The 15,156-nt window shown below is 42.8% G+C and overlaps 1 protein-coding gene across 1 annotated transcript; it reads right to left on the reverse strand.

Moving 5' to 3' along the window:
- Nucleotides 1-2,435: 2,435 nt before the first annotated feature.
- On the reverse strand, nt 2,436-14,754 carry LOC147797987 (uncharacterized). Its single transcript, XM_022242832.2, has 7 exons — nt 14,616-14,754; nt 10,744-11,171; nt 9,723-10,130; nt 7,927-8,181; nt 6,030-6,127; nt 4,973-5,069; nt 2,436-3,827 (listed from the first exon to the last, which is right to left on the reverse strand). Exons 1-7 carry the CDS (start codon nt 14,729-14,731, stop codon nt 3,715-3,717), a joined length of 1,515 nt encoding a protein of 504 aa, XP_022098524.2. The 5' UTR covers nt 14,732-14,754; the 3' UTR covers nt 2,436-3,714.
- Between the last annotated feature and the right edge of the window lie 402 nt (nt 14,755-15,156).

Here is a 15,156-nt window from a genome sequence, read left to right on the forward strand (position 1 = left end):
GTTAGTTGCCAGTCATAGAATTGAGTACAAGTTGATTTTCTATGCTTACAAACTAGTGCATTGTGCTGCCCCCCGATTACCTGCAAACACTGTTAACTACATTTCAACCAGGCAGGAGTTTGCGTTTAGAAAATCAGCTGTTGCTAGTAGTGCCAAAAGCCAAATCAAAATGATATGGATTTCGATCATTCTCACAGGTTGGCCCAGTCCTTTGGAAATAGCCTACCACTGGAGCTTCGATTAGTGTAGTCTTTCAAGGAGAATCTTAACACATATTTTAGAAAGTATTTATTGTGTGAATTTGCCATATTAAATGTGGGTGTTTTTTGGATTGGGCCTGCGTCCAACTTACCATTTTTAACTCATTGTCTTTAATATTTATCATTTTAATTGATTTTAAAGCGCCTTAAGGAATACGGAATAAGGCAGGCGCTATGTTTCAATAATAACTTGGTCATTTTGTCTCTGCATACACAGTGAAAGCCTCAAATCTCTTTTATTGTGTAAAATGGCAAGAACTATAAGTTCTGCGATGTCAGCCAGCTTTCATATCCATCAGGTCTGTACACGCCAACGCCCAATACCCGCATTTATGAGCGTCCAGCTCTGCTCGGATTGCATTTACAGTTTCCCTTATAGAAAGCCAAAGAGGATACGTTACGGCGTCACAAAATCTGAAGATCGTTTTGAACTGCAGAGAGTTTACTTTTTCTTGTTTTCCTACATTTCACATTCAGGTGTTTTATTTCACAGATTAGTGTGCATCTACAGGAGGTACTCTGAATATCCCTCTCTTTGTCGGGGAATGGATACTCTTTCTAATTTTCTCCTTTCCTCTGTTTGCAGTTAAAAAGAGAAAGATATAACTCATTGTCCGCAAAGAGGAAAATCTTCATGTTCAGATTTCACCTTCCATCTCGCCCCCGTTTTCGTGTTGTTTTATTTACAACAGCTTTCTTCATAATTTTAGTCCGGTGTAATTTCCTAGTCCGAATGCGTGTATCGTGCATTAAAATCACATGCACCCTCATTAGGTCCTAAGTACACCCAAATGTGGCAGCTCAAAGGGGCGATCTAACTTCTAAATTGAAATAAAAAATCAAATCAATTAACTTACCAACGACAAATTTCAGTACGTTTTCCGTAAGATCCAAGACTTGGTATGCTTTATGTCCAACGAAAATGTTCTTTTATACCCCACAGATTTAACGCACACTTTCGGAGCGTGATTCTCGCAAGGTGACCAATCACGATGGTTGTTTCGTAAAGACACCGGCACATTAAGGTTACTTAACTGTGCCTGGCTCATTTCCATAAATTGCAAGATCTGAGGGCTTCGTATCATAGCCATGTGACTTCGGCACTGACCAATAAAAAGAACAGCGGCTGTCCAAGCATTAAGATCGCTTCATACTTCAGGTAAACGTACAAGCTAAGCTAATCCATCATCCAAAAATAATTGCAGCAAAATTCACTCGAGTTGAAAACTTGTGTTCAACCTTTTCAAATGCGCAGCACATTTAATTCATTTCCTGTCAGCATGAGCAGAACCTTTGTTGTCCAGCCAGTATAATCGTAAGAACTACTTTTGCTCTGAAATAAGGAGGAACAGAACAGGCGCCATTTCAACTGCTTACAGACGAGTTGCTATGGAAACCAGAAAACCAGGAGTTAAGCAATCGTTACGAATAGTTTTTGTGGGTGTACCAAATCCCTCTTATTTCAGTTCAACCCATTCACCGTGCATCTAGTCTACCTTACCTTGCCGTCAATCACTAATGTCCTAGCAACATGAACAACTGCACGTGGCATTTTAGTCACCAACCGGTAAAAAATTAATGGGAACCAGGTTTGCAAACTAAAAGTCAACTCGATTTTTTTCCCCAGAAACAATTTGCTTGCCTTTCAATGAGTACCAGCACCTTTCACAGGAAGTATCAAGAGCTTTTCCCCGTAAATCTAAAGCGTTTTCTTAAATCTTACTAGACGAGTCGTATAGTTTGTTCAACTCTTGATTCATGTCGTAAAGTTTCATGGTCGGTGGAATTACGGTCAGTGTTACAAAACTGGAGATTTCACTAGTAGTCTGCAGGGTATGCCTGGCGTAGATATCACGTACATGTACCTGCAACATTCCGACCTACCCAGTGTATTTTTCTTTGCTTTCGTGGTGGGCGAGTACTTGTCCTCTGCCATGAATCACTCGGCTGCGGCTTGAATTTACACACAATGGGAACCGGCTACAGCTACTACCATAGACTCGTGTGTAATTTCTAGCCACAGCCAAGTAATTCGGAAACAGCCTTAAGCCTCGTCTCGATTCAGGAATTATGGGAAAAACCCAAAGTGTTGCACCAGTGAATTCCACGTGAACAACTTTATTGCCCATTTTACGTATGTATATGTACATAACAGATTTAAATGCGAATTCAAAATAAGCAGTCAACAGTCAAGAAATCTTTATTCAGATTTGCCATTAAAATACGTTGTAACGACTTCTTGATTTTGTTTCAAATACATGCAGGCCTATACTTGTTCAGCATGACTAATGTCGGTACAACTTGGCGAATCTAGATTTGAATCCTTGATGGCCGACAATGGTTTCCAGATAACAGCTCTGTCCGACTGTGATATCCAAAGCCTGTACTAAATTTTCAGTAATGTTATTCAACAGGTCCACTGCTAAGCTCTAGGGGTACATTCAATACTTCCTTTGTGAACAACACTTCAAGGATGTTTGGTACCTTGACTTTGATCTTGGCTATGAAGTCTACTCTACCATGGCCTGGTGTCTTTAGTGCCACTGTCGGATACCGCGGACGATGTGGGGCCGATGGGTACCCCCCAAATGTCCAATCCCTATACACACTCCAGACTATTGTTACCTAACACATCCCCCTAGATGCCTGTAAAGAATTCCTAAGATTCTGATCAAACAATAACCAACACAAAGGCGGGGGGGTGCTCTCCACCCATATCCTGCATCATATGGACTGTCGTCAAGGGCGCGCTCACACCCTTTAAAACACACACAGAAGTTGCTGTGGCAGACTTAGCATAGGTAGCGCGAGTTCTTGGACAACAGCGTGACGACACCAAAGGAAACAATCTATAGAAAATGCACTGGGAAAACGTGGCCAAACTATTAATGCCGAGAATGTCTTACATGGGAAACACAGCTCTGAGTCACGTCACAGGTTAAAAAATGCCTTCAATCTTGAAGTTTTGAAGAAGTCGGGGTGCCTGACAATACATCAAGTCTAATCCACAAAGGCAGCGTTGTAGTCAGGTCGATCCCGAATTGATCAAGAGAGTAACCGTTGGAAATTGGAAAACAAAACAGACTCTTCTGTCAAATTCATTCAAACAGCTCGCGATCAGTGGCATATCAAGTTGGGTGGGGGCAGGGAACCTCCCTACCTCTAGGGGAAAATTGCCATTTTTCAAGGAAAAATTAAAATGCCAAACTTGAGAAAAAGTACTGCCTTTTCTGATAGTGATTCGGTGAAAGATGAAAAATTTGGACAATCATTCCAAGGGGAAAAAAATTTATTTGCCCCCCCCCCGAAAACTCAACACCTAAATACAATATGATACTGCTTGTGGCTAGTCTGGACTTGTAATGGTCTTGTAACAGACTCACAATACGTACTGTGCAGTACATCTCTGATAACTACACTGTTTATACATTGACTTTAGTGTCTAGCAGATTCATCATCTCAGTCCTAGTTTTTGTTTCTCCTTCTGTTTCTTCCTGTAAGTGTCCATGTTGCGATCTTTCCAAGTGCTCTTCCTTAGTTTGATGGGCCGGTTACCAACATACTTCCCTGTGACAAGAAAACATTGGAATGAGCCAAATGAAGCCATTATGTTATTACCAAAATGAGAGTATTAATTTATACCGTCACAAGAGAAAAGTGGGTCTGATTTTCTGATCTCTCTTATCCTTCAACTGAATTAATTAAAGTCCCCCTTCCAAAGTGTTCACTTATAACTGATGTCAGCAAGGTAACGAGTCCACACTTCCAAGGAAGCATTATAGGAAAGGTATTCATAAGGAAAAAATAACTGTTTGGATAATAAACATCAATCTTTGCAAACAGTTCTCAAAAATAGTGTTATTAATTGAGACTAAAAGTGAACATGGCAGTTGTTTTTTATTTGGACTTGATTTCTAGTTTTCTACAGACATCTTTATTTTCACGTTCAACAGTTTACATGTACATCTGGAAGAGACCAAATCCATACCAGTTTCCTTAGTGCAAATTCTCATTGGACATAATTGAATGGCCACTTATTTGCCTTCTGCTTACTAGGTAAAAGCCATACCAAGATAATTCCGATAAAAGGAATTGTTTTTGTGATCTGTTTTGCAGATTAATTTGGCAAAAGTTCTTGAAATCAATGGAGTGTGTATCTGACCCATTCCATGAAATCAATTGTACTTTACATTGTCTTGCCTCTAAATTAAGTCGGATAAGAAATCCGCATTTGTTGGTGAAGCAAGTAGTACGTAGTATATTATTGATTCTTACCCAACACCCTGCTGGTATAAGTTTACAAAAAAAACTCTAAAGTTGCAGGTACTAGGCATTCACGTTGCAAAGCATGGTTTGCAGAAATAAATATTCATCAACAGAATGATGAAGGACACTGAATCTTGTTGGCATGGACTTTTTTTTCCAACCCTGTTAAATGCAAAAATGTAACGAAGGCCAAAAATGTACAGCTGCTGTTGGATTTAACAGTCATTGTAAGAAACGGCGCACTATGCAAAAACATTGGGAAAAGAGTGGAGTTTAGTTACTGCAGAGCTTATTATAAGTTTGGGAAGTCACATTTGGCTGCAGTTAGTAAGGTTTTCCTTTCAGCTGTATGGGACTGTGTGGCATATAATATGTATAGAGCAGGTTGCCAAACGAGACCTAGAGGAGGTCAAAGACAGGTTTGTTAATCTTGTATCATTTCCTACCGTTCCATTCCCGCATTGCCTGTACAAAGTCATTAGGATCCTTGAAGCTGACAAAGCCATAACCTTTAGTCTTGCTTGTGCGCTTGTCTCTAACAACCTGCATGGGCAAAAAGAGATTTAAACCATTTCAGATGGAAGTGTATTTCATAATTAACTAATTTATTTATTTCTTAGTTTAATTCTTTTATGCCTAATACATTTATCATACAGAATGAGTCAGTTTGGTATTCAAACAGTGTATGCCCCAAATGAAATGTTTTGAAGATCATTCAGGGGGCCGCAATACTCATGTGCAAAGTCAGCCTAAGCAACATGTCTGTATGACGACTCACATGCACTAAACATGTTCACATTGCCTGCTGTGTTCTCTACCAACCTTGTCTTTTTGAAATGTACCAAAGTGACGCACAAACTACAATACATACATTTGTTACAACTTTTACAGAGACTTTTATGTCTGGAACACAGAAGTTCTAATGGCATGAATGGTGCTGTATGGTTTTTCACTATTAAAAAGTAGTCATGTAGAAGTAAGAACATCAATGCAGTGCAGTCAAAGAGAGAAAGAGAGTTTGAAAAAAGTTCATAATGTCAGAAAGAGGAGATTCAAAGCCACAATCTTCTGCTAACAACATCAGGGCATTTCAGAAATTGGCCTGCAAGGTTGTATCGTTAAGTTTGATAAGCATCCATACAGTGTAATACTGGGTTTTATCCCATCCTCTGCTGATGTAATTTCAGTGTAACTGATTGCATACTTATCAAGGTGTGGTGTCCAATGTTCCAAGTCATCATCTTTATGCATCGCTCACCAAATCTGGGGCTAGCACCATACCTTAAGCCATTTCAGCTCAATAAGGAGTTAACAGCTCAATTTTGTTTGCAGTTCATAACAAATGTCTTATGCAAAGGTAATCTTTGCTATCTTTGTCACCAGTTTAACTCCTGCCTTATGAAAGGCGATGACATTTAAATACATGTAGTTCACATCATTTGCAAACTCACATGATTTTCTACAACAGCTTCATGGACACTTGAACACAATAATGATTATTACCTTTGCTTTGAGAAATGATGGGTATCTGCCAAAGACTTTAGCCAAAAGGTCTTCTGTTACTTCATTGCCAAGGTCACCACAGAAGATCCTAAAGTCATCTGACATTGGAAGAGAAAATACAACTTGGTTAATTGTGAATGAAGTCTATATCACAGCCCTGGCTTTGACCAATACCACTGCCTGGTTTCTCCCATATTGCCATAGATTAACCCTCACCCTCTCAGCATTTTTTCTTGAAGGCTGACCCATCCAGTCAAATTCCAAAACCCTTTCGCTGCAGGGTGGGGTATATGTATTCAACCCGCCGGATTCCAACAGTCCACTTGCCATATCAGTACACAGCCCAACAAACTCCAACAGGCAGTAAATTGTTGGGTTTTGGCTGAGTGGGGGTTCTTGGTCATATAAGGAATGGGAACATCATGTACTCGTCCCTTCAAGAGCCAACAACTGCAGGGCTATACAACACTGTAGTTGTTTTTTGTAGGGGCACAGATTTCTTTGTTTTTATCTTTGACTTCTCTTAAAAAAGCAAGGTCACCAAACACACTGGGCCAATTTATTCTACTCCTTAACCCTCCCTACAGAGGACTGCTACTACCCATTGCGTGAGGATTAGTGCATACCACTCATACAGTCTATTCACTATGCAGCTGCTGGTTCAATGGGGCCTGCTGCTGGACAAAGCCCTCCATTCAGGGCATACCACAGCCCAGCAGTCACCCTCAAAAGAATCCCGCTGTGAAGGGGTTAAGTACAGGTACATGACCAAATGACCCCCATCGTTTACAGGCACACACATTCCAGCAGCACCATTCATCAAACACCCAGCAGCAGGTACTGGGCGTTACCAACCATCCCCACTCAGTCAAAACCCATCACTGCTACTGCATCTGTACAGTGCTCGTCCTGTCATAATCTAACACTACGTGTAATAAGTTTCATATGTACATGTATGTACACGGACCTCAACCCATCAAATTTCAACAAACTCTGTTGTTGTAAATTGATGGATTGGGAACGTTAGGGTTAAGGACCATGTAGGCCAGTCACTACTAACTTACATGTACATGTCATTTCATACCACCTGAAAGGTTAAACATTTGCCCAATGAGTTTAAAGGACTTGGGAAAGTTTGTAAAAGCCATGAAGGGTGTTAGAAAATACCTATTTATACATGTAAGATACTGAACCACTCTAATGGATAACCAGTTCCCGTTTTGGTTTGGTTGACCACAAGTCCATGTCCATACAGTGTACATGTATATACTGCTAAACAAAATGCATGTATTACAACAAGGAAGTCAAACTTGTTCTGAAATCCAGTCTGACACACACATACACTATTGCTGAAAGTCTTCTACAACTACAATGTTGACAGTCCTTTAGTGAAGGAGACTGCACATGAAAGGAATCTCTACTTTGTGTTCTGTTACATGTACTTATCTTCAGGTGAACTTGAATTCCCAATACTGATTCATCGATCCATGGCAACAAGCAGTGTGACATGTAACCATGTTGCACGGTCCATGTCAAACCTCCAGTAATGCGCAATTCTAACTCAACACAATGCGTGATTTTTACACTTAAGGCAATATGCACAACTTCAAAATTATTCTTGAAATTCAAAAGTGGGGGGTTTGCGCACACAGGCCCTTATAACTGTACGTCATGTTTGCTTGAAGATAAATTTGTTATTACACCTGCACTCTTGGAATACAGAATGCAATGTGTCTGTGTACCGTATACCACTCGGCACTCGTGATAACTAATATTGTACGTCTTTTGAAGGAATCATGGTGAATGCAAGTACACGTACATGTACCTGTTCCAAGAATAAGTACATGATTTCCGTGCAACCTGCACAGCGCCTTATTGGAGTAAACAGTTGACTTACTTGAATCCCATTCAGCTAAACTATCATCTTCCCAGACGGTGCTAGCTGCAGTCCGTATAAACTTCTTCTTTTTCTCCTTCTTCTTTTGCTCTGCTGTGGAGGTGCCGGCGACAGCCTCTGCATTCTGATGTTGCTGTTGTTGCTGTGCCATGGTGCTGTAGTCAACTGCTGCAGGCTGCGCTACCGCTGCTGTTGCTGCATACATGCCAGGTAGCTGGCTGGCTGCAGCAGGCTGGGTAAATGCAGGGCTTTGCACTGAGGGAAAAACGGTAGCAAATGTTTGCTCTCATAAAAACACTCGGACATATACTGCACTAACGGATATATTCTGATATGCCTGAGTTTCCGCAGAGCCATAATTACCAGATAGCACTAGCGCAATGCAGAGAGAAATTCGATGTCATCCTGAAAGCAGACATATTGAATTCATGCGCATTTATAGAACACATTAATATAAGAAGGAACAAATTTCAAACCATTACAAACTACGAATACATTGATTATTTTGTCATCAACCTGACATATCGAAATGCCTCTGCAAATTTCATCCGCAGCAAATAAGTGCACATATTTTCGTGTTTACATAAAGTAGGCCAAAATGCTCCATCACCGATGGTACATTTTTTGGGGTTTGTGTGCAAATCAGCTTTGTTGGCCCATCATTTCAGAATACAGACGCAGATTTGAGAATATGTCAAGTTTTCCTTTGGTTTGTGTACTAACATGGGACATGACCAGTAGGCTTCACTTGGCACAGCAAGTTACTTGTCTTATACTTATTATAGCATCATGCCATTCTCTTGGAACTTGTTTGGTTTTTCTCAGCTTTTCTGGTCCTTCAAATAAGTTCTAGTTAAACAAGAAAATTCACCTGGTTCCAGTAATTGTAATGGTTAGTTGATGATTACTTTAAGATACATGTAGCGGCGTGAGTAATATCTATTCAAACTCACACTCAATTTGAATTATGTCTTGTACGTCAGAAACAAAGACCAAAAATAGCATAATCTACGAAGAAAACAATTCAAGATGGCTGCTTAGCCTAAGTTTGTTTACAAGGAAAGGAATCACAGCAGAAATGTAATTGCACAAGCATAATCACACAATATAACACACTCTAAAATTATTGGTTTACATTTAAGGCTGGTTTATACCTCACGAGTGCAAAAGTGAAGCAAATTTGACATTGCTCAAGTTGAAATGTGCTGAATGCTTGCAAATTCGTAATGCGAATATTTAATCTGACATCAAAAATTCTCGTTTGTTTGCACTTTCGTGCAAAATATGAACCAGCCTTTACCAGTAGTATAGACTGCGTCTAAATCAGTGGGCCCAGGCTTGAAATTATGCATGATGTATGATACTGGCTACAGCCACTTCCCATTGGGTCATGTGTAATTTCAAGGTGAAGCCATGTTTATTTGGATACGGCCTAATATTACATACCAGCTACCCAAAAAGTGGGTGAAAGAGTCTCAACGTTGCTGGTACCTGATACTGATTAAATCACTGCATTCTAAAGGCAATATCTGAATAACTTGGCTGTGGCTACAGATAATACCAGTGCCTATGTAAGCCATAGCCAGTAGCTCCACCATTTTCATCTTTGATACTAATGGCTATAGCTTCAGGGTTGATGTATCGATAGTGGCTCTGCATGGTAGCCATCTTGCAGGGCATTTCTTTGTCTCACATGGAAACTTCCTTTGTGCATACCCAGTGGAACAAAAGCACTGGCCAGCAAGGTGACAACCATCGCAAACCCTCTATATAGAGTTTGAAGAAAGAATAAATACCCTTATATGCTTGCTGTGAAATTGTGACAGATTCCACTTTTGGAGTTCCCGATGGCCTGTCAGTCTTTTCTTCCTTTTTGGTTTGGCTGAATTTGACTGGCTTAGCTTGGATGACTGTTGGTGAAGGCTGCGCCATTCTCATTGGCCGTGGTGGCATCATAGGATAGCCAGGGGGCAACATGGGGCCTGGAGGGGGTCCCTGTGGGGGCCCACCGGGGTGGTGCATGGCCGGAAAGTTCATAGGACCACGAGGTCTTGGTAAGGAGTTTATAAAAGGTGGGACTGGGTGATGGGGCATTTGAGGTCGATGCATGGGGTTCATAGGGGGGCGGTGTGCTGGAACTGGGGCGCGTGCACGGACTGAATGGGGTACAAATGCAGGCCTTGGAGGCAATGGTTGTGCCTCAGCTACAGAAGGATAAAACAATACTCAATTACTGATGTTAAATAGGAATGTACAATTAAACAACAAATGTAAATAAGCATGTTTTTATAAACATAAAAATGTTAACACTTACTAATAAAAACACTGACTAATATCCATAAAGACAACTTGTCTTGCATCCTTCACACTGACTAATATCCATACAGACAACTTGTCTTGCACCCTTCACACTGACTAATATCCATAAAGACAACTTGTCTTGCACCCTTCACACTGACTAATATCCATAAAGACAACTTGTCTTCCACCCTTCACACTGACTAATATCCATAAAGACAACTTGTCTTGCACCCTTCACACTGACTAATATCCATAAAGACAACTTGTCTTGCACCCTTCACACTGACTAATATCCATAAAGACAACTTGTCTTGCACCCTTCACACTGACTAATATCCATAAAGACAACTTGTCTTGCACCAAATCAACATTACAAACCCAAGCATACAGAAATGCATATTTACAGTTAGATGTAAATGATCAGGTTGATTGATATGATGCATCCAATTTCCTGTCCCACACTGATTTTTTCTCCATCTATGCATGTACAAGTACATTTCAAAATTCTGTACTAACCAACAACTTGTTGAACCCCTGGTGGAAATGGCTGTGACGACATCTGACCTGGCACTGGTAACCTCTGACCTTCGGTACTGGGAGGCTGCTGATAGGAGCTTGGGGGCTCTAGGGGGGGTGGATGTGGGAATGGTTCCTGGGGGGAAGGGGGAGGGGGCAGCACGGCAAACCTCAGTGGGGCACCACCTGGGGTCGGTGGATGAAGGCTGGGTGGCTCGGAAGGAGCAGGCGTGGTCATCGGTTGAGGGGCAGGAGGGGTTACTTCAGGCGGGGCTGGAAAGCGTAGGGTCATGAGGTTAGGATCAGGTGTGCCAAGGACAGAGAGGGCTTGGGGGTATCCAGGTGGTACCATGGGAGGTCCAGGGGAGGCGGAGCCTTGGAGATCAGCCTCCTCCTCATCTTGACCGGTCTGAATCTCCTGCTCAAACCTTTAAAGGAACAAAATTTAAGTGTGTCAACTAGGAAAAGAGACCATCACAAGCAGTTAACATGGTTGAGGCACTGAGGCCAACCTTACTGGCTGATTAGAGGATAAAATTCTCTACATGAGGCAAAGACGGTGGTTGTACATGCATATATCGGTAACAGACTCCACTGACACGTAAGGGGCAAATGACAGTAAACGTCTGTTCACTATACAAAAATATTTGTAATGATGAATTTTAGAAGTCACTGTCTTTCATGTACAGGTGTATGTAAGCCTTGTGTCTGTCTTCAGAAAACTGAAAATGTCAAAATGAAAAATGTTGAGATGCACATGCAAACTGTGTAGCTTTTTGACCAAAAACCTCTCTAGAGCAAAAACCATATTTAAATTGGAAGATTAAGGATTGGTACATATTAGGTTTATCGGCATTGTAACTAAATAGTCTAACGTGACCCTGGTTACATGTACTTACAGACTGGGTCTGACCTGACCCCAGTTACATGTACTTACAGACTGGGTCTAACCTGATCCTGGTTACATGTACTTACAGACTGGGTCTAACCTGATCCTGGTTACATGTACTTACAGACTGGGTCTAACCTGATCCCGGTTACATGTACTTACAGACTGGGTCTGACCTGATCCCGGTTACATGTACTTACAGACTGGGTCTGACCTGATCCCGGTTACATGTACTTACAGACTGGGTCTGACCTGATCCCGGTTACATGTACTTACAGACTGGGTCTGACCTGATCCCGGTTACATGTACTTACAGACTGGGTCTGACCTGATCCCGGTTACATGTACTTACAGACTGGGTCTGACCTGATCCTGGTTACATGTACATGTACTTACAGACTGGGTCTGACCTGATCCCGGTTACATGTACTTACAGACTGGGTCTGACCTGATCCCGGTTACATGTACTTACAGACTGGGTCTCACCTGATCCTGGTTACATGTACTTACAGACTGGGTCTGACCTGATCCCGGTTACATGTACATGTACTTACAGACTGGGTCTGACCTGATCCCGGTTACATGTACTAACAGACTGGGTCTAACCTGATCCTGGTTACATGTACTTACAGACTGGGTCTGACCTGATCCTGGTTACATGTACTTACAGACTGGGTCTGACCTGATCCCGGTTCCATGTACTTACAGACTGGGTCTGACCTGACCCCGGTTACATGTACTTACAGACTGGGTCTGACCTGATCCTGGTTACATGTACTTACAGACTGGGTCTGACCTGACCCCGGTTACATGTACTTACAGACTGGGTCTGACCTGATCCTGGTTACATGTACTTACAGACTGGGTCTAACCTGATCCCGGTTACATGTACTTACAGACTGGGTCTAACCTGATCCTGGTTACATGTACTTACAGACTGGGTCTGACCTGATCCTGGTTACATGTACTTACAGACTGGGTCTCACCTGATCCCGGTTACATGCACTTACAGACTGGGTCTGACCTGATCCTGGTTACATGTACATGTACTTACATGTGTACAGACTGGGTCTGACCTGATCCCGGTTACATGTACTTACAGACTGGGTCTCACCTGACCCCGGTTTCATGTAGTTTACAGACTGGGTCTGACCTGATCCCGGTTACATCCCCACGTTGTCCCATCCCCACTTTTGCCCCATCCCCACATTGCCCCATCCCCACTTCGCCCCATCCCCACTTCGTCCCATCCCCACTTTGCCCCATCCCCACTTCGTCCCATCCCCACTTTGCCCCATCCCCACGTTGCCCCATCCCCACTTCGTCCCATCCCCACTTCGTCCCATCCCCACTTTGCCCCATCCCCACGTTGCCCCCATTCCCACTTCGCCCCATCCCCACTTCGTCCCATCCCCACGTTGCCCCATTCCCACTTCGCCCCATCCCCACTTCGTCCCATCCCCACGTTGCCCCATCCCCACTTCACCCCATCCCCACTTCGTCCCATCCCCACGTTGCCCCATCCCCCACGTTGCCCCATCCCCACGTTGCCCCATTCCCACTTCACCCCATCCCCACTTCGTCCCATCCCCACGTTGCCCCATCCCCACTTTGCCCCATCCCCACTTTGCCCCATCCCCACTTTGCCCCATTCCCACTTTGACCCATTCCCACTTTGCCCCATTCCCACTTTGACCCATCCCCACTTCGTCCCATCCCCACTTTGCCCCATCCCCACTTCGTCCCATCCCCACTTTGCCCCATCCCCACTTTGCCCCATCCCCACGTTGCCCCATCCCCACGTTGCCCCATCCCCACTTTGCCCCATCCCCACTTCGTCCAATCCCCACTTTGACCCATCCCCACTTTACCCCGTCCGCGCTCGAGGGTGTTACAAGCACAAGCCTCTTCAACAAATGATCGAGAGAGTTCCACAAACGGCATGGAGTGATAGAAAACTCTACAGCATTCACTAAATTAATGTCAACTACGTTGTCCATGGTTTGCTTCTCATCCTCTTCAAGTTTATGTCACAGCAATACACTATTCTGTACACATCATTCTGGTAATGGTCGATGCATCCAGACAGGTGCCTAAGCATGGGTAAATCTTGGGGCACTACGCCAGGAAATTTTGTGGAAACATGTTTGCTTTAAGTACCAGCAAAACAACCTAAAATGAAACTCATGAACACAGAAAGCACAGAGACAAGTTACATGTACTACTGTAAGTCCAGTGAATTAACTTGAAGAAATCTTGCAACACTGATGTTTTTTATCAAAGCGAGAGGACACGTACATGTACAGATACAATCCCCACAGGATGAATTGACTGTTTACCACACTCCATCACACATTCTTTTGCATGGGTGCGGCAAGGCGGGAACCAGCGCTTTGCGAACGCGTTTTACTACAGCGACAGCAAAACACGAAAAAGACTCATGAAACTACAGGTAAGTTGCTGTTCACATGCACGTTGCAAACATAACTAGGAAAACAAAAACACAAGTAGGCCTACATGTATGTGATGACAGAAGAGAAATACTGTATTTAATATATTTGTTTTCTCTAACTTGCCAATAAAAGTGTTAGGGTCTCACCGAAATGTCAGGGTAAGTTGGGAGATCGGAAGCATTTGATTTGGCCTTCGGACGTTGGATTCTCTGACCTTTATTTGAGGCAAAGTGGGAATGGGCGAAGTGGTTAGGGGCGAAGTGACCGACACTCAGATAGCCACAATCGGGGGTGATAAATGTAACGGATAATACAACGTGTAGGCCTAGTACATGAACAATGTAGCTGGTCTCTGAACATGTGACATGCATGTCTGACCTTGCAGCCTTGGCATCTCTGAACGACAAGAAGATACCCAGGCCCTACCATGGCATGCCTACCCCCAGAACTGTGGAACGTTCGTGGGAGCACGGCGGACGTCGGACCCCACAGTTCTCGAGTTAGTAAGAAGGCACTGTTGCAATTATTACCTGTTCATTTCTTCTTCCATCATTTTTCTTTCGTCCATTTCGTCTTCTTTCCGACCAAGATGGGGCCTTGAAGTTCTAGGCGCTGCCATTTTGAATGTTCTTTTGACTAGATACATATATACATGTACATGCGCTAGCATATACCGACGATGCATGATGCAAAGGGTTTTGGTTGTAATGCAAAAGTATCCGAAAATGGTTGGCAAATAATAATCGATGAGGGCGTGCACGGCCATGGCCACGCACGCGAAGCTACGATAAACTTTCACTAGTCTTCTCAGCATTTTTTCATCAGCGGTGCTGAATTTTTTTTAACTCAAAATTTAGTTCCATATTGGAATGTATAATCAAATTGTACACAAGGTCACCAATGGAAGATTGTTGACAACAAAATTGAAAATTAATTAAGACCATGAGACACTGAAATAAAAGGGGGCAAATACGGAGGCACACTCAGAAGACAACTTGAAAGTCTTATACAGAAATGTCATATTTAATTGGACAAGAAAAAGAACAAACAGGGAAGACTGACAACAGATTA

Source organism: Acanthaster planci, linkage group LG10 (genome assembly GCF_054643075.1).
Source record: "Acanthaster planci isolate LZ-2023a linkage group LG10, COTS_SCS, whole genome shotgun sequence".
Classification (NCBI taxonomy): domain Eukaryota; kingdom Metazoa; phylum Echinodermata; class Asteroidea; order Valvatida; family Acanthasteridae; genus Acanthaster; species Acanthaster planci.